Here is a 22,511-nt window from a genome sequence, read left to right on the forward strand (position 1 = left end):
CCCGCGACGCGAGAGCACACGAAAGCATGCGGCTATAGTAGAAATGGGGTATGAGACGCGTGAGGATATCGAGGGCACAGTCGTCGAACGTGGGAGTCAAGCGAAAGTATATGGTCGACCGTGAGAGGGACTGCACTGAGACGTGAGAGGAAAGCGCGCTAAGACGTAAGGATTACAAGGCGAAGGACCGGTGGCTGGCGATGCGATGCGACTCGGAAGGCGCGCGGCGTCGCTGACGAAGGAATGACAGTTGGACGAGGTGTATCAACACTGGCCCTGTGCAGGAAACTCGGTTGAAGCATTATAATGTCTAGCGGTCGAGGTTGGATGGGAGGACGTTAAAAGAGTATCGGCGCACGTCCCAAGTTTAGGGGATAGCGTCCGAGGGAAGCAAGCAAAGCAACAAGGAAGCGCGCATCTAGCAAGAGAAGCTAGGAACAAAAATTGTACGCAGAGGACTGACGGCGACAGAAGCGTATTCGGGCGAGCCAGCTGTAAGCAAGGTGCCACCGAAAAGTAGCAGCGGTCAGAAGCCTGCGTTCGAGAAGTTGACTCTGCGAGCAAGCCGGTAAGACGGCCTTACCACAGATTGACGGCAAGGGAAGTATCCTCTTGGTTTGTCGACCAGACCGGGGAGGCGACACAGCTGGAAGGAAAGCCTTAAGCGTAGCAACAGAGCGATAGTGCCTCCGAAGGGATTATCACTTGCATCCCCTCTCAGAACGGAGTCCGCGCCTTCGCTCGAATTGAAGGAGATAGAAGCTTACCAGAGGAAGGAAAGATCCGGTCATTAGGAAAGTCAGTCCTAAGCGGAGCGCATCAGATGCGCGGAAGCTAACCAGGCGGACGGAGGGTGGGGTGCACGAGGGAATGGAGATCCGGGATAAGGGAGTACGCATTAGCTGACGAGTGTCGACCAGGATAGTGGAGATAGGCCAAGCTAATCTACCACTCCAGAACAAATCCGGGAGGTGGGCCGACTCGTCGGGGCCAGTACAGTATGGAAGAGACGGGGCCGCGCAGCAAGTCGCGTAGACGGAGAAAAGGAAGATTGACCTGGAGCAGAGGATCACGTCGGCGGAGGCGCAAGGTCGCAAGGTGAAGGCGTTGGTCCACCGAAGGGTTTGGCCGTTCACTCCAGAAGGACTTCGAGCACGCAGCTGTGCTTCCTTGGCCTTAGTGAGATGTCGTATATGTCGTCTAATAAGTGGCAGAAGAGCAGCCCAAAGCTCGTATGTCAGCATTTCGGCGAAGAAACAGAAGGGGAGCCCTACTACTGACCAATCAGTAGATGAAGGCCCAGGAGTAGCCGAGGGTCGAGATGGGGGCCTGGTCAATTGCGAGTATAATTGCCGAAAGTGCAGGGTCGTCGGTCAAGCTTGCTGTCGGCAGAAGTTGGCGTATTCGAGCCGGCGGAAGGACGCAGCGTCCTCGATTTCGAGAAGCAGAAGGCCGACTTCGTGTACCGGTACCGGACAAGCCTCGATGCGTGAACTCTGCCTCGTTCAATGCTGTCAGTAGTTCGGAGTCACAGCAGACTCGAGAAGTGTCAAAAGGACAGCTGTACGGGCTCTCGTCGCCCGACGACAAAAGCTATAGACACACCGCGATGAGTGGCTACTGGCGTCCCAATGAGCTCGCCGTGCCCCACTGAATTGTCCCACCTGTTGGCGTCCTGTACCTTCTCACTCCGGTCCCGCCCCCTTGCCGTGAAGGTCCTGGAAGATCAGGTTCGAACCGCGCAATCAAGGACGCTGCCGTCAGCCGCAGAACATGAAGGGTCCCGCCACACTGCCGCCTACCGAAATCGGCCTTGCCGCACCGTCCCGCCGGTAAGCACGGAACAAGAACTTCGGCACCTGCCGCAATCAGCAAGAACGTTGATCGGAGAGCAAACGGGGGTGCTTCCAGATCTGGAGGACAATGCAGGTCGGCGCGCGGGGCGGAGGAGAGTGGGGAGGGGAGGGAGAACAAGAAGGCGTAAATTGAAGGCACACGGGCGTACTGTATTGGGACGGAACAAGACGAGATGAAGAGCCAGAAATTTGTGTGTATGAAGAGGGATATGGCAAGTGTTCGGCGCCAGAGTAAGCCGGCTCGAAGTAGATAGGAACGCGATTGCGAGGCTTTCCGGCGAGTATGAGAGGCTTCCAGATTTCAAAGTCAGCGACATACGGAGCTTGCAGAGCTGAACTGGCAGGAGGCGCGTGAGGAAAGGACAAGATCACGAGCAACATTGGCCGTCCATTGAGCTATGGACTTAAGAGGGAGGATGGCGAAGAGCAATGTATGGAAATATACCAAGCCTCTAGGGGGGCGGTAACCTTGGGGGAGCTCTGCCAGATGCTCAGCCGACCGCGACGGACACGGGCGGCATCGCTATGTTGGCTGAGGCAACCGTAAAGACGATCCTGTTGCGCAAGATCGCAGAGCAAGTTAGTTGCGTCCGTAGTATAATGTAGAAAGGCGCTGTAAGTTCGCTCAGCTGTGACGCGGGGTCAGAAAGGCCAGACATCGGGACGCGACTCGGAGAGATGGTAAGAGAGGGTGATTGAGTCAACAACGATCTGTTGTGCACGCAGACACGTCAAAGTCAATCAGGTCTAGAGAGAGAGAAGGATGCCAGAGCGTGTTTGTTGACTCTGTTGCCAATATAGAGCGTCTTCTGCCAGGGCCTCATCATGTGGAGCATACACACCTCCGTCTGGTCGGCACAGCAAATACGTGTATAACGAGGGTCGCGCGCGTGCAAAGTCTGTTCAGTGCGCTCGCGTCGGTTTCTCCACCGCGGGCGCCGTCGACGATGACAGTTGCGCAGCCAAGGATGTACGGTTCGGCGGGAAATCATACGCGCAAGACGAGAGGTGTCGCAAGTTCTGGAAGTCGAGGCTCGAGCGTAGCGATGACTCTAACGCGGTATCCAGGTCATTGCCTGTCGCCAAGTAATATCCGAGTGTCTAGACAGAGTCATCCCGTTCATTTGCGTAGGCAGGGAGACTGAGCGTGTCAGGAGATATATTATGACAGAGGAAACAAGCGTCGGAATCACGCGCAGGCCTTTGGCGACAGCCGTTAGCGACGGCGAGGGAGGCGGAGCGTGGACCCTCGTCGTCGCAGATCCACAACCAAATGTCAAGCGCTGGACTGGATGCCGTACTGGGCGACTCTTCAATGGACGACGAGCGGAATGGGGTCAGCGTAGGCGCGAACTGTCCCGGTGGAAACGGAGCAAGAGATAGTTTGACTAGGCCATCGATGATGAGGATATAGGCTGGCCTATGGGCCCTAGCACACGCAGTAGTAAGTAGCTTGTGTCGCGCGCGACGTTGCTGGCAGGAGAATCGTTGAGGCGAGAGATGAGTTATATGATTGCAGAGAAAGCACCCTACGGCAGCAATAAGATAGACCACTCGATGGCGCCCTTGAAGGCGTTGGAGACGGATGGCGAAGGATCAGCGGTGACAACGCGCGGCGAAAGGTGGGTCCAGGAATTAGCTGTGCTTGAACAGGACGCAGGATATCGGGGAAAGTTCAACATTCGCTGATCCCCCGCAAAGCGCTGGCGTGGAGGTGGCGCATGGGTGCCCTCAGTGTCGCCTGCGGGGAGGGAGGCTACCAACACCCGAGAGTAATTATTTCTCACCTGCAGGGGCCTGCAAGTGCCCAATCCGACTGCGGGCGAGGCTGCATCCCGACAACGCGGTCCTGTCTCTTTGATGATCAGGTGTCAGCAAGGGATAGCGCTGATAGATGAGCAGACACCAAACGCAAAAAGGGAAGATTTGGGCCGCGCGTGAGAGCCGTCGCAATCGCATCGCGAGGGGGGATGCAGGAGTTCTGCGCGAGGGGAGTCGTCTGAGGTTGTTCGCATCGTCGTGGAGGTGCTTTTGAAGAGGAAGAGGTGGGTCGGGAGGCGGAGGAGCGGGGCTTGCCGGTTCCTTGATTGATGCGCCGGATTCGAGGTTTGTTTTCCGCGAACCTTGTCTCCTACGCCGAGTGGCAACCGCGACCCAAAGCGCGAAGCGTGCATACGCGCCGTCCCCATCGCCGATTTCTCATATGCCGGGCCCCGCCCTAATCGACCATTGAAGCAGATGTCAAGAGATCGTGCTTAATACATAAGTAATTCACCGGGCACGTGCGGATGCCGAAGCGAAGACCGTCAGTTGTCAGGTCGCGCCTTTCCCGCAAATAGTAGTCCGCTCTTTTCTTCTTACGCTCACTTCCTTCCACTTTCTGCATGACCCGCTCCCGCTTTTCCACAGAGACCTCGGCCGACCCCCCTCACTGGCAGGAGATCCTCGCGCCTCCGCCAAACGAGACGCCTGAAGAGCGGGAAGCGCGGAAGCAGCGTGAGGCGCGGGACGCCAGTCACTCGAGGAAGATAGATGAGGAGATCAAGGCAGAGGCGGCCGCGGAGCAGAGGAGGACGAAAGATGCGATCAAGGTGCTGCTGCTGGGTCAGGCGCATGCAGGTACGTTGCGCGAACGCTGCACGCGTACTTCCCGCTCACATACCCTCCCAGGGAAGTCCACGGTCATAAAAAGTGCGTCTGTCGAATACCCCCGCACTCCGAGCCCACTTAACCTTGCCCCGCAGATCTGCAATTGGCCTACGCGAAGGATGAATGGCAAGAAGAGCGCGCGTCCTGGAAGGTCGTCATACAACTGAACCTTGTGCGCGCGGTGAACACGATCATTGATGCTATCCACGAAGAGTTTGAATCCGGTAATATACTCCCCCTAACGTCCGCGAATCCCGACAATGACCATCGTCGGCAGGAAACGAGACGAAGCTTGATAATACGCACAAGATGCTGTCGCTCAAGCTCGGTCCGCTACGGAACATACAAGGGGAGCTCGAGACGAGCCTCGGCGCTGCTTCAATAGACGACCCCGCGATCCAGGACACCGACATGTTTGCCCATTGCGACGACTCCAGCATCATCTCTGTAACTCCCCCACCCCGCGACGACACACCTTCTCCCCACGGCGAATTCTACGTGAATAGCAATGTGAGATGGCAGCAGGCTTTGAAGAAGATTACCCCGCCATCACGATCACCGAAGGCCTCGGAAGAGACGCCCTCACATATACGCAAGTATGCGAAGGCCCTCGACGATGTCACGGAGGTCCTGGCTGGTTGTAGGGACGAGATACGAACATTGTGGACGGACGCTGCTGTTAAGGCATTGCTGGCATCTAGACCCGATGTCAAACTGGAGGACTCTTCTTCCTTGTGAGTTGGTCTGCCTGATGCCTCGCACGCGTCCTGACTGACACTCTACTAGCTTCTTGGCCGATGTCGATCGAATAGCGGACTCATCGTACCAGCCTTCTGATGATGATGTGTTGCGATGTCGCCTACGAACGACAGCCGTGCAAGAATATACCTTCAACCTGGGTACGCCGGTCGCCGTTACATGCTAGATCTCTCTCATGACCTGTCAAAGCGAAAAAGAACTGGATATTCTACGATTTCTCTGGTTCACGATCAGCAGTGCGTAGTGCTTCGTGAGATCTCGCCCCTTATGCCACGCTGACCTGCATATTCATGTCAGCGAGCGGGCTGGTTCTCGTATTTCGACGACGGTATGATGCTTGTTCATGTCCTGGTGTGACCAGGCTGACGTTATATGCAGTCACGGCCGTTATCTTCCTCGCACCCGTCAGTGTCTTTGACGAGGTGGATGAGACGGGCACAAACCGGTTACGCGATAGCATGTCGCTGTGGAAGACGCTGTGCTCGGAAAAGCTGTTGTTGCGCGCGCAACTCGTGCTGTTCCTTAACAAGTGCGACGTCCTCGATTTCAAGCTCAAGAGCTCGAAGGCGCAGATCAAGGATTACTTCCCGAGCTTCAAGGACCGGTCAAATGATACCAAGACAGTGTGCAAGTGTGAGTCTCCTAGTACTGCTTCGTGGGCGTATTGATCAACGTCCGGATTTACAGACTTCCGTACCTACTTCTACGAGATCATGCAGAATTGCTCCCAGAAGACGGGTACGAACGCTCAGCGGACGTTGTTTGCGCACTACACGACGGCCGTAGACAAGAAGCAGACAGCGTACACACTCAATGCAGTGAAGGACGCCATCGTTCGCGAGCACCTCGAGACCGCAAAACTCATATAACACCACCTCTCCACATCCCTCCATACACCTCGCCACGAACATTGATCTCGTATCTATCAACCATACCCTGTCTTGCTCGCATATCTGGCTCCCATCTGTCTTGCTGCTGCTGCACCATTATCCTAAGTTATCACCATACGCTCACGACTATTGTTCTTGTCTTAGTATATACTGTCCTCCCCCTAATCGGTACTTACGTTCGCCCGCTCGTTTTCTCTTTTTTGCCCGCGCTACACTACGTCTGTACGTGCACTGTCGACTGGCTACATCTACTGACAGCGTCTGCTTGCTTTCTACTCATGTTTTCTGCATACATCTCGGGTCATGGGCTTCTCAGTAGGATGTTGCGGTTAAATACATCACTGTTCCGCAGTTTTCGCACCTCCCTGTGGGATGACGGTGTCTCGACGCCATGGGCGGCCTTCGCTCTTATACAACATGAAGACGGGGACATGAGGGGCCAGCTGGGCAGGTACAACATGCTGCGTGTTCGTGGATACAGGGTAAAGTGACGGCTCGCGTCGGTCCGCAGTGCGCCTAATCTTCGTCCATCCCGTGGTCGCCCTTTGCCCTCCTCTTCTCAATTCGCTCCTTCATCAGCTGCCTCGCCTTCTCCTGCGCGGGAGACAGCCTCCCAGCCTTCGCGAGGGCGATCAGTAGAGCGTGCATTAAGCCGACGTGATTGTGCTTCCGCAAGCTGTTCTCGAACTGCGAGAGTAGATGCGGCGCGAAAGATCCAGGCGAGAAGACGCAATAGGCAATGGGAAGTTCATGGTGAAGCAATCAATCAGCATTCGAGGTCTCCGGGCAGCTGCCAGACATCACTCACAGCCCAGCGCTCGCGCTTCGCCTGCTCGTCGGCGAGCTTCATCGTCACTTCGGCTGCTTCGCCGTCCCGCCCGGCTGCCTGCAGTTCCTGCAAGCGCGATTGCAGCGCAGGAAGAGGGTCATCTCGCAGCGCGAGAAGGCTGAACTCCAACTGTATAGACGGCACTTGTAAGCGGCATGCGGCGGCGCTATACATGAGCGACACTCACCGCGCCCGGAGGGTAAGTAGCGATCCGCGCTTCTATTACCTCCCTGACATGCGTTAGACATGGGCCCTCTGCACGGAGTCCTCGAATAGCGCGCACCTTGCCTTCTTCACCCACCCTTCACCGCTCTCGTCATACGGGCCGTGACGGACGGGGAATTGCTTCAAGCCGTCCAGTTCATAGAGGTTCCCTAGAACCGGCACGTAGACGACGAAGTGGTAGGCGTCCTCGGTAGTCTTCGGTAGGCCGAGTCCATCGAGGGAGATGACGTTGGGTGGGGACAGCTTGTTGTGAGCCTCGCGCAGCCAGTCGGCGCTAGTGATTACGAGCCCTCGGGTTTGTGGGTCCATCCCCGTGGTGAAGTTGTTCAGTTCTGCCAGTTCGGGCCCCGTGGGCAGCCCGGGGATGTTGCCAAGAGCGTTCAGAACTGCCAGTGTGGCGCACGCATTGTTGACGACCTGGTGCGCGAAGAAGCCAGGGAAGTCCCTGTCATACTCGCCAGCAGTGGAGGATGAGGGATCCGAAGTAGGAACCCATTTAAAGAGAAAGATCAAGGCGTGTAGAGGCTGTAGAGTCGCCAGTGATTCGGGATCGAGCGTGTATAGGTCGTCCACTAGGGTCATATGTCAGTACCAGTTCAGAAGAGTGGCAATTCCGCCACGCACCTATCAGAGGGACCCCCAGGTTCTTCAACAACTCGCTGAAAACACCGGGATCGGATTCCTGCTCTGATCAGTAAGGTGATTGGTTATGTGTATGCCACTCACCGTTAGTTGCCACCCGTTAGAGTCTTCGTCGCCCGACATGATTTCAGTTTCAAGACGCGATCAGGACGCGACGCAAGACGCGACGCGCGTCTAGATGCGATCGGCATCAAAGACGGAGCCAAACAGAGAACAATACCACGTCCCTTGTTCCTAACGGCCATTGTCCACATGGAGCCCGCTGTAAGGCGCCGCGCTACGTGCTCATGGGCACTGCACTGAACTCTTGAAGCCTCCCGCCGAAGATTCCAACGCCCAGGCCTTCATACAACCACCATGGATGACTTACGACCCTACTGATCCCAAGGCCGTCAATCGCGCTAGATTCGAGATAGAACTGGAGTTCGTCCAGGCGCTCGCAAATCCCTTCTATCTCGCGTCTTTGGCTCAACAGAACATACTGGACCAGCCCGCATTCATCAACTATCTTCAGTACCTCCTCTACTGGAAAGAGAAGGAGTACGCGCGGTTCATTCAGTAAGAAGGCACATTTGTGGCGCATGTTCTTTAGCCCATTTTTTCTCAGCTACCCACATGCATTACACCACCTTGAGCTTCTTCAAATACCAGAGTTCCGGGCCAACATGAAGAACGACGCATGGCGCCAAATGCTCGACCGGAAGCAATATTTACATTGGAGGACTTGGTACGTCACGCCATCTGCGTCGGATTAAATTCCTTGGGAAGAAGGACTTACCCGAGCCTCCATAGGCGCGACCCAAAGTACCTCAACGGTAATCCGAGTACAGCCACGGAGCAGAACACGGGGCCAGAAGACAAACCAGCCAACGCGCCCGCGTAGCGGTACCTCGCAAGCTTCCCGAGATTCAAAGTCAGCGACGTTCACTGCTCGCTTGTTTTCATGTAAGTTTTGTCATTTGTCCCCTCGGAACCTCTTACCATGCGCGGTCACAGTGCGAACTATGTCGTACACCCTCCACATATCTGTGCTTCTATCTAAATTCATCGGATGTCTTTACCAGCCGCGAGCGGTACTGATGTACGGGCACGATGAAATCAGACCGACTCGGGGCTTCACCAGTACGCTCCGCCAGAACGGCGTCCAGCACCGCGCCATTGCACCCTTGAACTTCTGCTTGCAGGGTATGCACCCCCGTGCCTTGAACGCTATCATCCCTACGCTACACGTAGGCATTACGTTGTATTCTAGTAGTCTGTAGACTCTAAAGGACCGTCCAATTGCCCCTTCCGTGAACAATGAGAATCACCAGAGCAGCCTGAGGCCTTCGCCAAGACAATGCAACCATCTAACGCACCGGTCCGCGGGCCGATCAGGCTACGGCGGCTTAAGCCACGTGTCACTGCTTCGATCCTCCTCTGATGCCAGCCAACCAGGGATATGCGCGACCGACGGATTCGCTAGACGGCGCAGACTCCAGAGCGCACGAAGACACTCTAGACCTGGATGCAGAACTCGGGGAAGTCCACCTCGCTACTCCAGAAGAAAGGAAACGCCTGTGGTGGCGACATGCTGCTACTAATTTATTATTTATCGCGTCGTGGTAAGTTGCGCTTTGCCCCCTTCCCATTACAGTCGTACGCGTCAAAAGGTTGTTACTGAACAGGGAAACGCTCACTCTAGGTTCTTCTTTGCCATAATATTGTCGGTCTACAACAAATGGATGTTCTCGGATGACCACTTCCACTTTCCCTACCCTCTCCTCGTCACAACGTTCCATATGCTAGTACAATTTCTCCTCGCTGCAGTTCTGCGCTACGCTTGGCCCCAGCACTTCCGGCCGGCGAATAGTCCGAGCCGTACGGATTACGGGTGAGTGTCTACTGCTTTTTGGCGCGTGTCGACCCCCGGTTTGCGCATGAAACGCCGTGCGCTCTCTCGAACTAGTCAAGCTATTGATGGGACGGAGGGCCGGCGGGATGCGTCGCGTATTCCACCATACCATCTTCCACTGTGCGCCTGTCATCTGCGCTCTTCTGGTGACTTTGGGCGTGCATCATGCAGACGCCGCTCCCCCGTGGCGTTGCTCATAACACGAACGGAGGACATGAGGGAGACCTCATGTCCTCTTTGGGGCTTCTGCCCGCAACTTTGTTGGCGCCTAGATGATCCCCCTTAGTCCATTCTGAGGCGCCGGTTCCCGTCACTATTGTATACTTACTATCTTCGTCAGGACGAAGGCCGTTCCGACTGCGATGGCCACCGGCCTGGACATCGGTCTATCGAACCTTTCGCTCAAGACGATCTCGCTGAGCTTCTACAGTACGTGCGGCCCACGCCACTCTCCCCCGCGGCTGCTGTGGTTTACTGACGTACCATCGCTTCTCTCGCGTGACGCCAGCGATGTGCAAGTCTTCGTCGCTCATTTTTGTCCTCCTCTTCGCGTTCATATTCCGCCTCGAGGTGTTCTCGCTCCGACTGATAGGCGTCATCTTCCTCATCTTCGCCGGCGTGCTGCTTATGGTGGCCACGGAGACGCACTTCGTATTTGGCGGCTTCTTACTCGTGCTGAGCGCGAGCGCTCTGGGTGGTCTGCGGTGGAGCCTTACTCAGCTCCTGCTGAAGAAGAAGGACATGGGAATGGATAACCCCGCGGCGACGCTATTCTGGCTAGCACCTGCGATGGCTGTCACGCTCGGCGTGATCAGCTTGATCATGGATAGCTGGTTATCGCTTCTCCAGAGCGAATTCTTCGAGTCCTTCGGGGCGTCCATGAAGACTATATTCTTTTTGACCGCTCCAGGGGTCCTCGCCTTTTTCATGGTGCTATCAGAATTTTAGTGAGTCCTGTGCTATCACTTAGCGCCTGCCCGATATTTCTGCAAGTTCTATGTTGCGCCTGCAGTGCTGAGACATTTTCACAGCATCCTCCAACGCGCGGGTGTCGTCCCGATGTCGATCGCAGGCATAGCAAAGGAGGTCACAACCATTACAATATCTGCGTGGTTTTTTGGCGACGAGCTCACACCGTTGAACATCACCGGTGTAGCCATTACCGTCTCCGGTAAGCGAAGTTCAATTCTCCTGACGCTTGCGGGCGCTGAAGCATCGTGCTCAGGGATCGTGCTGTATACGTACCACAAGTACCGTAAGAGCATCGAGTCGCCGGTGCCACTTGACCCGCATGGAATTCCACTGAGCACGGATGACGAGGCGCTCGGCGCGACGTACGATGAAACTGTGCGCTTGACCTCGTCGGTTGGTGAAGGCGATGAGGTGCGTAAGCGGTCTTGATAGGCAAATTCGTTAATATTCTAAGACGGAAACGCAGCCGCGGACCTCGAGCCAAGTGCTGTTCTCCGCAGGCTTGGACGACGACAGTGTCCAACGCCGCAAGGACTCGCAGGAGGGCGGCAGCCAAGAACGATGGGAGACGAAACATGGGGTAGATGCGTTGCTAATGGACGATGCGAGGCGCGAATCTATGGATGCGGCTCGAGCCTGGAGTTCGCGACCATAATATCGACGCCCGCGCTCTGTATTCCGGACAGGGAATACAAGGACTTACTTGTCTATTATTCGTGGGCCGACACCCTCACTCACCCCCAAGTGACCTCGGAGTCGGAGTCGTGAGTGATTTTGGTACACGGTATTCCTTCTGCTACCTCCGGCTGAACGGACTAATCGGAAACAGATGACTGATTGACTGACTGAGCTGTATACTTGTCATACTTGACCGTATGGGCGGGTAAGAACCTGGCAGCCAGGAATTCCCTGTGAAGGCTCCTGCGCCGCCTCAGGCTTCAGGGTCGCTGTCTCAGGTCACTGAATGTGTGACCCTGTGCGGACGATTACCGTCCGGAACGGAGCATTCGACTTGCCTTCGGCTCGGCACAGTGAGCGCACGTCCGCGTTTCGTTGCCACCGGGTTTCCACAAACGAACAGGCAGATGGGGCTGTCTGCGAAGTGAACTTACCTATAGACTCGTCCGTTTCGGGACCACACGACGATGAACCCTAGGTACACCACACCTTACCGTTGTGGGTCCTACCGCGGAAGCCACATGGGCGGCTTGAGAACTTCTGAAGTTCGTAGCTGCTAATCATAGCGGTGGAGATTAGGCGCTGAGAGATCTGTTGGTGATGAAGAGCGAGAGTTCAGCGTAGCGTGTACAAAGAGCTGGCGCTGGACCATGCGCGGGTAGTGGACGCCGTATGGAGCCCAAACGATCTCGCCCTCGACTCTCTCAACCTCGTCTGCCGTCTTTTGCGGAGATCGTACGTCTGGCGCAAAGCGGGTGACTCCGCGCTTGTCATGGAAAGGGGAATTGTTGAAATGAAAACATGGGGCGGTGGCGGCGTCTGAGAGCCCTGGCTGCGACGACGGAGGGTAGCCCTGGTCCACAGCCGCTCAGCGGGTCTGAAACGGATCGGGAATCGAAAATAGCAAAATTGTGGTTGATATGTGCATGTGGAATTTTCGGCGGGGGTCGCTCTTCCGTTACCCCCGTGACGGTCGCATGGTAGCTGACTATTTAGGTCCGGCGCTCGTTTGTCCCTCTCGTCCGCTTTCCCCATGGAAGACGCTTTCCAGTTCATCATCGAGTCCCCCCAGACTACAACGGGGCACAAGAAGCGCCCACGTCTGGTCACATCTTGCGACAACTGGCACGTCACCATCCTCTCTCTTTGTCCCTAGCTCTCATCGCGCCTCCCAGTCGCCTTAAAAAGATAAAATGCCTTCAACCTCATCCCGACTCGAAATGCGATGCCTGTAAGGCGGCGAAGATCCCCTGCAAGTTCAAGGATCGCGAGCGCTATTTTGCGGAGCGTAGCAGGGCGATCGCGGGTCCGAATGTTGGAACAGCGTTCAATCCCATCGAAGAACGGTGCGCCCCTATCCCTGTTCTTGACGCGCTCGCTAACCATGCAATAGCGCTGCGGAAAATGGCTCTTCCATGGATGCCTTCTCTATATCCGGGCCTCAGACATACGCTGGGAGTAGCTCGCGCGCCACCCATTCCCCCAAGCCAAGCGGTGCAGTCGCAGCCGAATCTTCCAGTCCGCGCTTCCAGCCATACCCCAGCACCTATCAGGCAGGACATAGGTGCGGCGCTTAGCGGCCTCCGCGACGTCTTTTTGACCCTCTTCCAGACATTCAACTTCGTCCCCGATCACCCCCTCGTATCCGAATCAGGTACAAGGGGGATACAACTACGTCGCTCCCACACCAGCCCCCGTCGTTCCGCAGCGTCAGCCAATCAGTCTATTCGACCAGGACAACCAGAACTACCCCAACCGCACCCTGATCACCGAGTTCACGGAAGCCTTCATACGAAATCACGTACACCAATTCCAGTTCGTGAATTCCAACGACATCTGGAAGCAGGTCTGGAGCGGTACTCTTCCTGCTCCGTTCGCTAGCTGTATAGCTGCGCTCGCATGCAAGTGCGTGTCGCGCCGATCTGGTACCTGTGTGGAATGTTCACATCTCCCTGTTTTAGGCACAGCACGCGCGCCGATCTCACATACGGCCGTACCATCGAGTCCGTCGGCGAGGTGTATGCTGAAAACGCTAAGGTTCGTGTCCGCCTCGCTATCGCATGGGCGTCCTTGCTCACTCCCTTGCCAGAATATGCTCGGCAGACGTCCTGCGGCCACGATGCCCATGCTTCATACTCTTATTCTTCTTGCTTGGGCCGAGCAGCGTTTGAAGAAAGATGAAGGTGCATTACGATTCCGACAGCGCGCGTAACGAGACGACTGACGTGATGACAGATGCTCGTATGCACTATGACATGGCTATGCGAATGGCCGTCGACCTTGGCATGACCAACAGCAGCATTAACTTAATTGGTGATCAACGCGACATCCGCGTCCTTACCTGGTCAAATCTTGTCGAACTTCATCACGCTTGTGAGTTACAACACCGCCTCCGCTTCAAGTAGCGCTCATTACTCTGCAGTAGTTGCGCGCTAGTCCACGTATAATCGCACGATGACGCGCTTCCTCTCGTCGTAATGCTCTCCCTGCATTATCCAAGTCGAACATGTTGTACACTACCCCCGCATTTACCTTAATTATTGCAAGCTCCGGACTCGTCCCACTGTTCTGCGCGCGCCTTTTGATAGGGCGCTTTCTTCCTTGACCCCTACACGTTGATTCTATTTACTGTAATCACCTGTAGCTAGCTAGATCTCCGCCTGATATACTTACCTACTGTAAACACATCGCTCTGTGCTTGCTATCGATAATCTGCTGCGGACGGGTGGTCGAGAACTACCATACGACACGTAGGTCTAGTGCCACACATCGATACACGCTCCTCGGGCAATAATACATTTTGTCGTTCCCCTTGCCTTTGTTCGGAAGATGGGTCGAAAGAAGGCCGTCGATCTTCCCATCTGTGCCACGAGTCAGTCGCGTGCGGCTCGCGTACCCCCATGGCGTTGGGGAAGACCTCCCCACGGTTGACCTTTTCAGACCTTTCCGTCATGATGCCAATTCACTGACACTGACGTCCATATTCGACCATGTGGCCGCGAGATAAACATGAATCTTCGCGGGTCACTGTCTTGCTGACGTGGTCGCCTGCCAGCAGGAACACCTCTGTCATCTCCGTCTCACCTTATCAAGGATTTATAGCTGCAGGCGCGCGCATGGGTGCCGCGCGTTGGATTCGCCATCGTTAACCATAACCTGGCGGCATCATAGATGGCCAGACCTCATGACAGCAAAGGTCATCGGATAGCTTGTGGCCTCCATCGCCATGCTCTTTCACCCCGTTCATTTGGCCTCATGCGGCTTATGCCAGGCAAGTTACAACCTAGAGACGTACAGCCCAGGAGCTCACAGTGGCATAATGAAGTAACCATCGCGCTGCAGCACCACTGCAACTTCAGCCACACATAGGCGAGAGTTAGCTATAGATCGACCAGGGGTCTCGACCAAGGGAACCGAGAAATTGAAAGGTACCAAGGAATTACACTCTCCTTTATGTTCAGTCAATCATGCTGACCATACGCCAGGGCAGTACTCCTTGGCTACAGTCACTATTTGTCTCCCTCTGTTTCAATGCCAGTGCCAATCACGAGGGTAGTTGTCGTCAAACGGCGTTAGGCGCGCGCTGGGGGACGCTGCGGGCAACTCTCGGAGTGTTTCCGACGCCTTTCTGTCACTTCAAGGACCCAGCGTCATGACTCGTGCAGCGTCGGCTTGGTCAGTTTCATACCAATGGCGCGCGCATGCGCGTAGTTATTGAATCACCGCAGGCCACCCCTCCACATCATCTGCTGACGTCCATTGAGTCGATCTCTTCCATATGGGTCACCTTACTACGCCGGGATGCCGACAGCCGTTTCAGCCAAATTTCTTCGCCAAGCTGCCATCGCTCATCGGGATGGGGTGCCGGCGGGGGCAAAGTGACGATGGTGGCGTATCGGGCGGCTTCAAGCACCTCTGTAGCTACCACCATCGTCTGAATCACCGCGAGCGTGCTGCAAGAAGGCGCTGAGAGGCAGGCCAATGGCCGATGCTTTCACGATCGCGGCGAATTTGAGAGTGGCATCGTTGTCCATCGCCATCTTTCAGTGCGTCCATGCGTCTCTTGCGGGCCTTACGCCGCTTGCTTCCCGCGTCCCATCCCTCCGTGCGTAGCTGGTCCATACTGACTGAACTTCGTGAAGCTTCGCCGAGGTGCTCCCGAGAGGATGGAGATTGGTTCGGGACTCGCGCGGCTTGTCGTGAGTACACCACCCCTGCTTTTTCCCGGACGCGCGCTCACTGTGGTGATAAGCGTTTCCGCAATCCTTTTCATACTCATCAAGTGCGTGGCGGAATTCATCTCGCGACTTATGTTCTGACAGGTCTCTTTACCCTTCCCCCAGCATAACGAGCATATGCGTGCTCACCGTGTCCAATGTCGGCTTCTTCTATCCGTACTTCACCGTGAAGAGCTGTGACCAGTTCTACCTACTCCCTCCGATCTTTAAGGGTACGCGCTGGCATGTTCCCGCTTTGAACTGTCGGCTTAACGCTCGCCTCGCGTTAGTGATACAAGCGATGGTCGCCCAGGCTATCCTGGGTCTCCGGCAAGTGCGGAAGCAGGCGTGGTCCATCTCACGATTAACCCTTCGTAGTGCATATAACTTATCGAGGCGATCCCGCCTCACGTCAAGTCTATTGGCCCTGTTGTATACGGCGGCTTGTACAGTGGGTTTTGCCTACTTCATAGATCGCTATGGTCGCTCACAGTCTCCCACAGTTGGAGTGGGTCGCTACTCTTCACCACCGGACACGTAAGATCTCCTGCATCATATCAGAGGCTGGGTTAACGCGGTAGCAGCGGAACTGGACCTGGAACACGTACGTCGGACTGCCCATCGACTGCGCCTCCTTGCTGACGAAATGATTTCGCACGTCTAGGGCAAGTAAGGACAGCACTCAAGTATGCACTGGCTGTCCTCTTACGATAATTCCCCACTATAGTTGTCGTGCCGTTAGCGACCGCAAGGTGTTCGGCGCCTGGGTGTACTACGCACTTGCCATGATCTACGATCTCAGCACGACGGCCATCTGTATGTGGTTTCTCCTTCAATATCGCGCATTGAAGGCGGGCAAGACTCGGTGAGTATCCTGGCGACCTCGGTGTGTTTACGATACTGATAATGCTGCTCAGTAGCATGTCACGCTTGTTTACGATGTGCGTATCACCTTCACATATTATCTACTAAGCTGTATGGGTGTACAGGATGGTCTATGACGGCATGAGCTATTTCGTCGTCCTGACAGGTTCGTGCACTCACCGTCCTCTCAAGCGGTGTCAACTAATGTACAACGACCCGCAGGCGTCAACATCCTCAATCTGATTTTCTACCGCACGGATGAGTTGATTCAAGTACGTAAATATTCGCGCAGTGTCGAATGCGTTTACTAACGCGCACCAGACTGCTGGGTGAGTGCTGCCCGGCCTACTATGACACACGTCCTTATCACGGGCTTAGGAGCTCGTTAGGCTATGCACTCAATTGGATCATGTCGATGAAGCTGCTTTTGCATCTACACGGTACGCCGTTTGTCGACCGGTGCAACTAGAACTCGGGATGACGGATTACTCAGAATCACCTGGACGCACACCCTCCGAGGATACATGGCCCGGTCCAGCTGCGAGCATTACCTTCACCCGGCCGATAGATTCGATGCAGGATAGGACGCACGCCCTCCGCTCGCTGCAATCCCAGAAGCGACATACCGCCCTCGAACTCAGCGCTGTACCCGAAGACGACGCTATGTACAAAGGGCACAGCAACGATTTCGAGATGCCCGAACAAGTGGACGTCGAGGTCCACATTGAGAGGACGGTCCGAATTGAGCATCGGCCCGCTGTCTATGCCCTCGAGGACTATACTCGGGCCGGTCGCCAGTCAATGCAGCAGTCGGACTACATATAATATATATAGTGCACCTACGTTGTAGTAGAGTGTATGCACTTCACATCGCATAATTGCGTTCCTTCCTTCCTAGAGCGCACCCTGTTCGATGAAAGGTTCCCCGCTCTTGGTAAGTAGCATGCATCCCCATAAGGAAGGCTTTAAGGCATGCTTCTTGCCCACTTCGGTAATTCCTGGGAAAAGAGCTTTGTAGGCGTGCCTGATATTCCCAAGGACCGGTTGTCAATCAGCTAGAGATAGAGAAGTAAGCAATGGATACCCCTACGATGTTCGCGCGCATACAAGTGCCCTCGGTGCACTCTCGCAGCTATTCTGAGATTCGGAAATCCGCCCGAGCAAGACTGCGACACGAATAGATTAGTGATACAATACATGAGGAGCGCCTGTGTCTAATGTGCTAGAGAGTCCCAGGGTAAGTCACCCGTGTAAAGGCTAGAGCCAGCGCTATGTAGGGACGGACACCAGCTAAGCAACGGTGCCAGTTCCGGCGCGGACGTGTAATATGAATGGAACCGCAAAAACTGGTTGCGTTGGCGGCGCTTTGCCAGCAATGTTGAGTGGCACCCATACGTGTCGGTGGTGTATGGTAGGTAGCCGTTCTGTTTCTACATCGAGTCAGGAATCTCAAAAACTTGCGCATGAGCTGGTACGTAACATACCTCTCCTTCGGCTGCATTAGTCTTCTCCTCTCCCTCAGGATCCACACCGATGTACTTGAACTTACCCTCCGGCCAGCGGATGGCTCGGCGGTGTAGTTCGGTGAATCTCGCGCGCTTCATTTCGTATCCCACGACTGTGATCTTGACGGGGTAGCGTCCAGTGTATTCATGAAACCTCGCGATGGAGAATAAGAGGTTTTGGTAGCTGTCGAGGGCGTAGTCCTCGGTGGTGGCGCGCGCGAAGGGGTACATGGAAGCAGGGACGCCAAAGGCATTGGAGGCCTGTGCCAACCGGAGGTAGCTTTCGGCTTCTGTTGTGGTGGATGTTGGTCTCGTCTGACCACCGCTAAAGACTAGCAATGACTTCTCATCCTTCGCTGCCAGCTTCGCACTAGATACGATCAGCAAAGGGCGTTTGTCCTACACATGCGACTCACCCAATCTCTATGTGCTTGATCAGCGCAGACAGGCGCCTCCCCCCTTTCTGGTACGGTTCGAGCACCCATTGATCTTCATTGAATCGTAGTTCTGGAGGGCGGCTCAGCGCGTGCAAAGGTGAGCAACAACGCATGCTCACCAGGATCGGTGCCCTTCCATATCGAGTGCCCTGGTACTATTATGAGGTGATCCAGCTCCTCGTAAGCATTTGGCCGTGAGATAGTAGCAAGGATGCCATGGGGGGTGATGAACTTGTTGGAAGTAAGGTAGAGTTGGAGATTGAGAAGGAGTGACACGCCCGCAAGACAGCTGAGCAAAATGAAGGCAAGGTTCGTTAAACGGGAGCGAGTAAGGAGGAATGTCCGAAGTTCCTGGCGGGCGCTGCGAGACCGCCGGAACGTCCGCGATCTTTTGGCACCTACAGGTGTTGGAAGCATGAAGACAGAACGGAGGCAGGAGCGAAGCGCGCGGAATCGCCGGCCCGGTATGGCGTCGGTCACGTTCCTTCACGTGCACGATGTTGAACTTTCGAAGCCATCACACGGCAGGCAAGCTGGAAGCCCCAGTTCTCCCATGAGAAGAGGCTGAACGAGCCCCATACTCGTGCGTCCTTTGAGCGCCAGTCTGGGCAGTCAGAATGACGTGGTGCGTCTTACAAGGACGTATAAAGACGAGTGGCAAGCGCTCGACCCCGTCGGCGGAGATCTACCGACCCAGAGTGGGTTCATCGAGGTATAGAATCGAAAGCCCTCGGCCCTCGTGTTACACGTCCATGCCCCACCGAGTCAATGCTCTTCCACCCCTTTCCGACTAACCGATAATTTCGGACCCAAACCCACATCCCACCGAAACGGTATAAAGAGTTGAAGCTTCCTAGGCGCCTTGTTCTCTCACCCCCTCTATGCTGAATCGATAACTGCTTCTATTCCTTTTTATGCACGTGTATCTGCACATCCTTCGTACGTGGGTCGTCTACATCATAAAGACCGTCTAACAGACACTTCCTTCAGCTCTCCGGGAAGAACCCAAGCAGCCCGGGGTCGTCCTCATTCACCACCGCCACCTCGTCCTCCATCTCCAGCTGCCACGTTTGCAACCTGATCTTCATGAGCTCGTCCCAGAAGACCGTCGGCCCCTTGTCGCTCATTCGCACGAACCCACGGCTGTGCTTCAGCCACTTCTTGACCATCTTGAACCGCACGTCGCCGTTCAAGTTCTGCTGCGAGTTGGGCTCGAACGGCGGCAAACCTTCTTGATGAGCGAGAATGGCGACCTGACCCAGCCAGTAAAAAGGGAGCGCTAGCGAGGTGGGTCAATTTTATCCATCGCGAAGACAGCGAGGTGACCGCTCACAATGCTGTATGAATGGTGGCTCCTCCGCCCCTTGTTCGAGTTTCGGCATGTCCGGTGACTTCAGCCAGTTTTGCAGCCAGTTGTGCAGCGCGTACTGATGGCCGAAGACTTCTTGCGTCGTCAGTTCCTCCTCGCGCATGCTTCGCTGCGAGCCGTCTGAGCGTGGCAAGCGACTCTCGAAGCAGGTCTGGAACAGCGCGCGAAGAATGACGTGTATGAGTACGAAGTGACCGAAAGGCGATAAGGGTATGGGCGTCGTCAGCAGTCGCGCGGCGGTGAGTGACGTGATGGCAGCCTGCAGTGGCAGGCCTGTAAGGCGAGTCTCCATATCACCGTACGGCGAGCTCCTATCCTGCAGCGCCATGTACCATTCGTCGGCGGACGCTGCGTTCCAGAGACGGTCCTCGCACGGTAGGTGCAGCATGACTTCATTCGGTTGGAACGACGGCGACAAGGCGAAGTAAATGCTATGGCAGCAGTCGTGCATGTACGCCCACAATAGGCCCCTACGCCATTTTCAGCATGCAGTCGTGCGACGGACTCGCGCACTGACCTTTTTAGCGTCTCGTGTCGTACCCACTCGCGCCACGCCGCCTCGCGGTTGGCTTCCGTGATGTTTGGTGGCCTCCAGAGTGCATTGAGCCCGATGAGGTTGTGGCGCCGGATCATCTGCGCGTGCAATGAGCCCCCACAGCGATCCGCGTTGGCTCTCACGGGCGACGCACCATGATCTGCATGCCGTGGTAAATTGTGGCGGAGGCACGCTCACTTGGCCTTTGGTGGAAGAGACCGATAGTCTGCAAGAGGGCGACAGCGGTGATCAAAGTCGATTGCTCGTGGATGTTGTGTGGGTCCTTGGCCTGTCCCGTCTGATTATCCTAGCATAAGAGCAATCGTGACCACTCACGAACTCGTGCAACAACAATTCCCGCGTCGTCCCCAGGGCCTGCGTGATGTAACTCGCGGCCTTGCGTGTCTTCACGAAGAGCGCGCCGCACGCGAAGACGGCGTTTCGCAGGATTTCGGGGCACTCATCCAACTTGAACGTCGGGATGTGGACGATTGGTATTTGCACCAGGAAGGCGGAGTAGAAGAGCGCATCTGTTTCGCCAGAGCGAACACGGTAGATAGTCAATAATTTAGAAACTTTAATAGCAGACCACGCGGTCGACGCCACGAACGCTGCGAGTTGGAGGTCTCGACGTACAGTAGTGTTGGCACGCCGCCGACAGTCCCTCCTTTGACCGACCCAGGCTGAGTTCGTAGTGGGGAGCGCTACGCATGTCGGATACTTCGGGGCCAAGGCTGGGCCCGAAGCTGAGCGCAAACATATTACTATTATCCGCCATGCCCAATCCTCCTCCACTCATCGACGGTATAAGATGCAGGCTAGGATCCATCCCCGCCGAGGCGTCGGTGTCCGACGACGAGATGTGGGTGGCCGAGGGGGGCGAGTCCGAGAAGACGTTACTGAAGAACGGCTGGAACATGTCCCCGCTGTACATCGAGGCTAAATGGCTGCGGGTTGTGCCGACAGCGTCGGTCCCCGTGTGCGTGGTAGTGGTATCGGACGCGACGGAGTTGTAGAAATTTGAACTGGTATCAGAAAAGCCAGAGTGCGGCAACGGGTCCCGATACGCAGTGAGGAAGTCGATGGCCAGTCGATCAGTTGATGAGTCGAGAGGCGAGTGGGAGTTGGGGAGGGAGGGCCCGGTGGCAGATGACGCGGAGGTGGTGGGATTGTCGTGGCGCGAGGAGACAGACGACGCCTTGGCGGACGCTGGCGGGTCCATGGGTTTCCGTGCGCTAGCGCGCTTGACGGGAGCCTTGTACTCGCATGTCTTGCCCCGCGAGATGCACTTCGAGCAGGGGTACTGACGGTCGCACTTGATCTTGGATTCCGTGCAGGAGATGCAAGCTTTGCGCCGCAGGTGGCTCAGCCTGACATGGGAATAAGTTGAGAGCCGAACGAAGAGGCGCGAGGACGTACGGGTCATTGCAGCTCTTCTTGTGCCGTGTAAGCAGATCGCTACGTGTGAATTGGGATCCGCAGGTCTGACCTCCGGATTAGCAGGCACCGGAATATGAAACCCATTTGCTCACCTCGCATTGATGGCTACGATCGTTCGTGTCTGCACAAAGGGGCATCAGCAGCAGAACGGGAAGGAAGCCACGCAGGGCGCGGAGGTCAGACATACGATTCCGCATATGCCGATTCAGATGGGTGGTGCGAGTGAACTTGGCGGGACAATGGGGGCAGAGCTTCGTCTGGGGGAGGACGGGTATGTTCCCCTTATGCGAGCGCATACGCGAGATCGAGCCATCCTTGCGGCGGAATTCGAGGGGCTGGTCCTCGTCGAGGGCGAGATGTTGAGTGGCGCGCGAAGTGGAGGCATTGTCGGCGGATAGGGAGGACGGCGGCCTCTCCGGATCGGGGCTGGCGCTCGAGAGATGGAGTACGTCTTTCTCGCGGTCTGCAGGCATGGCAACGACGGTGGGGAACGAGTATAAGACGAAGCGAAGAGCATACGACCGTCCGTCGTATATGAAGAGAGGGAAGGACCACGAGACCCACATGGTCCCGAGCTGAGTACATCATCGTCAGGCTCTCGATCCGGCCGCATCATTGGCAGGCATTGCAATTGACGAGATCGGAAGCAGATCGGGCGGAATGCGTTTCCAAGCACGTCTGATTGGGGAAATTCAGCTGCAAACCCCCGATTACCCGTTGGATTGTTCCCCATCTGGCGACACGTTACAG

General features: G+C 55.8%; 8 protein-coding genes across 8 annotated transcripts; 5 read left to right on the top strand and 3 right to left on the bottom strand.

The window, feature by feature from the left end:
- Positions 1-3,356: 3,356 nt before the first annotated feature.
- SCHCODRAFT_01033739 (G-alpha-domain-containing protein) lies at positions 3,357-6,133 on the top strand (the record flags this gene model as incomplete). The annotated part of the gene is made up of 11 exons (XM_003030518.1): positions 3,357-3,478; positions 3,558-3,628; positions 4,266-4,475; positions 4,527-4,547; positions 4,601-4,729; positions 4,783-5,239; positions 5,292-5,404; positions 5,454-5,500; positions 5,562-5,592; positions 5,643-5,897; positions 5,952-6,133. 11 exons carry the CDS (start codon positions 3,357-3,359, stop codon positions 6,131-6,133), a joined length of 1,638 nt encoding a protein of 545 aa, XP_003030564.1.
- Positions 6,134-6,670: 537 nt separating this feature from the next.
- Positions 6,671-8,004, bottom strand: SCHCODRAFT_02583412 (cysteine proteinase; the record flags this gene model as incomplete). The annotated part of the gene is made up of 6 exons (XM_003030090.2): positions 7,935-8,004; positions 7,833-7,890; positions 7,267-7,780; positions 7,171-7,213; positions 6,963-7,112; positions 6,671-6,841 (listed from the first exon to the last, which is right to left on the bottom strand). Exons 1-6 carry the CDS (start codon positions 7,971-7,973, stop codon positions 6,671-6,673), a joined length of 975 nt encoding a protein of 324 aa, XP_003030136.1. The 5' UTR covers positions 7,974-8,004.
- Positions 8,005-8,078: 74 nt separating this feature from the next.
- Positions 8,079-9,141, top strand: SCHCODRAFT_02631772 (SOH1-domain-containing protein). The gene is made up of 5 exons (XM_003030517.2): positions 8,079-8,114; positions 8,164-8,408; positions 8,458-8,577; positions 8,643-8,795; positions 8,847-9,141. Exons 1-4 carry the CDS (start codon positions 8,103-8,105, stop codon positions 8,731-8,733), a joined length of 468 nt encoding a protein of 155 aa, XP_003030563.2. The 5' UTR covers positions 8,079-8,102; the 3' UTR covers positions 8,734-8,795; positions 8,847-9,141.
- Positions 9,142-9,262: 121 nt separating this feature from the next.
- On the top strand, positions 9,263-11,564 carry SCHCODRAFT_02631774 (TPT-domain-containing protein). The gene is made up of 7 exons (XM_003030516.2): positions 9,263-9,454; positions 9,535-9,723; positions 10,085-10,173; positions 10,253-10,691; positions 10,776-10,915; positions 10,970-11,127; positions 11,183-11,564. The coding sequence occupies exons 1-7, from the start codon at positions 9,273-9,275 to the stop codon at positions 11,369-11,371; spliced, it is 1,386 nt and encodes a 461-aa protein (XP_003030562.2). The 5' UTR covers positions 9,263-9,272; the 3' UTR covers positions 11,372-11,564.
- Positions 11,565-12,112: 548 nt separating this feature from the next.
- On the top strand, positions 12,113-14,206 carry SCHCODRAFT_02631776 (uncharacterized protein). The gene is made up of 8 exons (XM_050345679.1): positions 12,113-12,519; positions 12,570-12,740; positions 12,788-12,958; positions 13,006-13,299; positions 13,356-13,431; positions 13,484-13,577; positions 13,630-13,767; positions 13,817-14,206. The coding sequence occupies exons 1-8, from the start codon at positions 12,428-12,430 to the stop codon at positions 13,828-13,830; spliced, it is 1,050 nt and encodes a 349-aa protein (XP_050199243.1). The 5' UTR covers positions 12,113-12,427; the 3' UTR covers positions 13,831-14,206.
- Positions 14,207-15,375: 1,169 nt separating this feature from the next.
- On the top strand, positions 15,376-17,300 carry SCHCODRAFT_01098598 (uncharacterized protein; the record flags this gene model as incomplete). Its single annotated transcript, XM_003030514.1, has 11 exons — positions 15,376-15,440; positions 15,537-15,593; positions 15,738-15,844; positions 15,902-16,062; positions 16,105-16,148; positions 16,339-16,476; positions 16,601-16,641; positions 16,698-16,747; positions 16,797-16,804; positions 16,854-16,915; positions 16,969-17,300. 11 exons carry the CDS (start codon positions 15,376-15,378, stop codon positions 17,298-17,300), a joined length of 1,065 nt encoding a protein of 354 aa, XP_003030560.1.
- A 339-nt stretch (positions 17,301-17,639) lies between these two features.
- Positions 17,640-18,854, bottom strand: SCHCODRAFT_02631786 (uncharacterized protein). The gene is made up of 4 exons (XM_050345680.1): positions 18,537-18,854; positions 18,397-18,487; positions 17,960-18,350; positions 17,640-17,905 (listed from the first exon to the last, which is right to left on the bottom strand). The coding sequence occupies exons 1-4, from the start codon at positions 18,832-18,834 to the stop codon at positions 17,690-17,692; spliced, it is 996 nt and encodes a 331-aa protein (XP_050199244.1). The 5' UTR covers positions 18,835-18,854; the 3' UTR covers positions 17,640-17,689.
- A 448-nt stretch (positions 18,855-19,302) lies between these two features.
- Positions 19,303-22,306, bottom strand: SCHCODRAFT_02631789 (uncharacterized protein). Its single transcript, XM_050345681.1, has 9 exons — positions 21,949-22,306; positions 21,854-21,882; positions 21,741-21,805; positions 20,958-21,691; positions 20,658-20,851; positions 20,476-20,610; positions 20,304-20,419; positions 19,751-20,256; positions 19,303-19,696 (listed from the first exon to the last, which is right to left on the bottom strand). Exons 1-9 carry the CDS (start codon positions 22,232-22,234, stop codon positions 19,404-19,406), a joined length of 2,358 nt encoding a protein of 785 aa, XP_050199245.1. The 5' UTR covers positions 22,235-22,306; the 3' UTR covers positions 19,303-19,403.
- Positions 22,307-22,511: the final 205 nt, after the last annotated feature.

This window comes from Schizophyllum commune (assembly GCF_000143185.2).
Source record: "Schizophyllum commune H4-8 unplaced genomic scaffold SCHCOscaffold_8, whole genome shotgun sequence".
Taxonomy (NCBI): Eukaryota; Fungi; Basidiomycota; class Agaricomycetes; order Agaricales; family Schizophyllaceae; genus Schizophyllum; species Schizophyllum commune.

Coding starts and splice junctions, on each gene's coding strand:
- SCHCODRAFT_02631774 (XM_003030516.2), top strand. CDS start 9,273: ATGCCAGCCAACCAGGGATATGCGCGACCGACGGATTCGCTAGACGGC. Junction 9,724..10,084: donor CCGAGCCGTACGGATTACGG/GTGAGTGTCTAC, acceptor TATCTTCGTCAG/GACGAAGGCCGTTCCGACTG. Junction 10,916..10,969: donor TGTAGCCATTACCGTCTCCG/GTAAGCGAAGTT, acceptor CATCGTGCTCAG/GGATCGTGCTGTATACGTAC.
- SCHCODRAFT_02631786 (XM_050345680.1), bottom strand. CDS start 18,834: ATGCTTCCAACACCTGTAGGTGCCAAAAGATCGCGGACGTTCCGGCGG. Junction 18,351..18,396: donor ATCAAGCACATAGAGATTGG/GTGAGTCGCATG, acceptor GATCGTATCTAG/TGCGAAGCTGGCAGCGAAGG. Junction 17,906..17,959: donor CTAATGCAGCCGAAGGAGAG/GTATGTTACGTA, acceptor GACTCGATGTAG/AAACAGAACGGCTACCTACC.
- SCHCODRAFT_02631776 (XM_050345679.1), top strand. CDS start 12,428: ATGGAAGACGCTTTCCAGTTCATCATCGAGTCCCCCCAGACTACAACG. Junction 12,520..12,569: donor GTCACATCTTGCGACAACTG/GCACGTCACCAT, acceptor CGCGCCTCCCAG/TCGCCTTAAAAAGATAAAAT. Junction 12,741..12,787: donor TTCAATCCCATCGAAGAACG/GTGCGCCCCTAT, acceptor ACCATGCAATAG/CGCTGCGGAAAATGGCTCTT.
- SCHCODRAFT_02631772 (XM_003030517.2), top strand. Junction 8,409..8,457: donor GAGTACGCGCGGTTCATTCA/GTAAGAAGGCAC, acceptor ATTTTTTCTCAG/CTACCCACATGCATTACACC. Junction 8,578..8,642: donor TATTTACATTGGAGGACTTG/GTACGTCACGCC, acceptor GAGCCTCCATAG/GCGCGACCCAAAGTACCTCA.
- SCHCODRAFT_02631789 (XM_050345681.1), bottom strand. CDS start 22,234: ATGCCTGCAGACCGCGAGAAAGACGTACTCCATCTCTCGAGCGCCAGC. Junction 21,692..21,740: donor AAGAAGAGCTGCAATGACCC/GTACGTCCTCGC, acceptor TTCCCATGTCAG/GCTGAGCCACCTGCGGCGCA. Junction 20,420..20,475: donor ACCACGGCATGCAGATCATG/GTGCGTCGCCCG, acceptor TTGCACGCGCAG/ATGATCCGGCGCCACAACCT.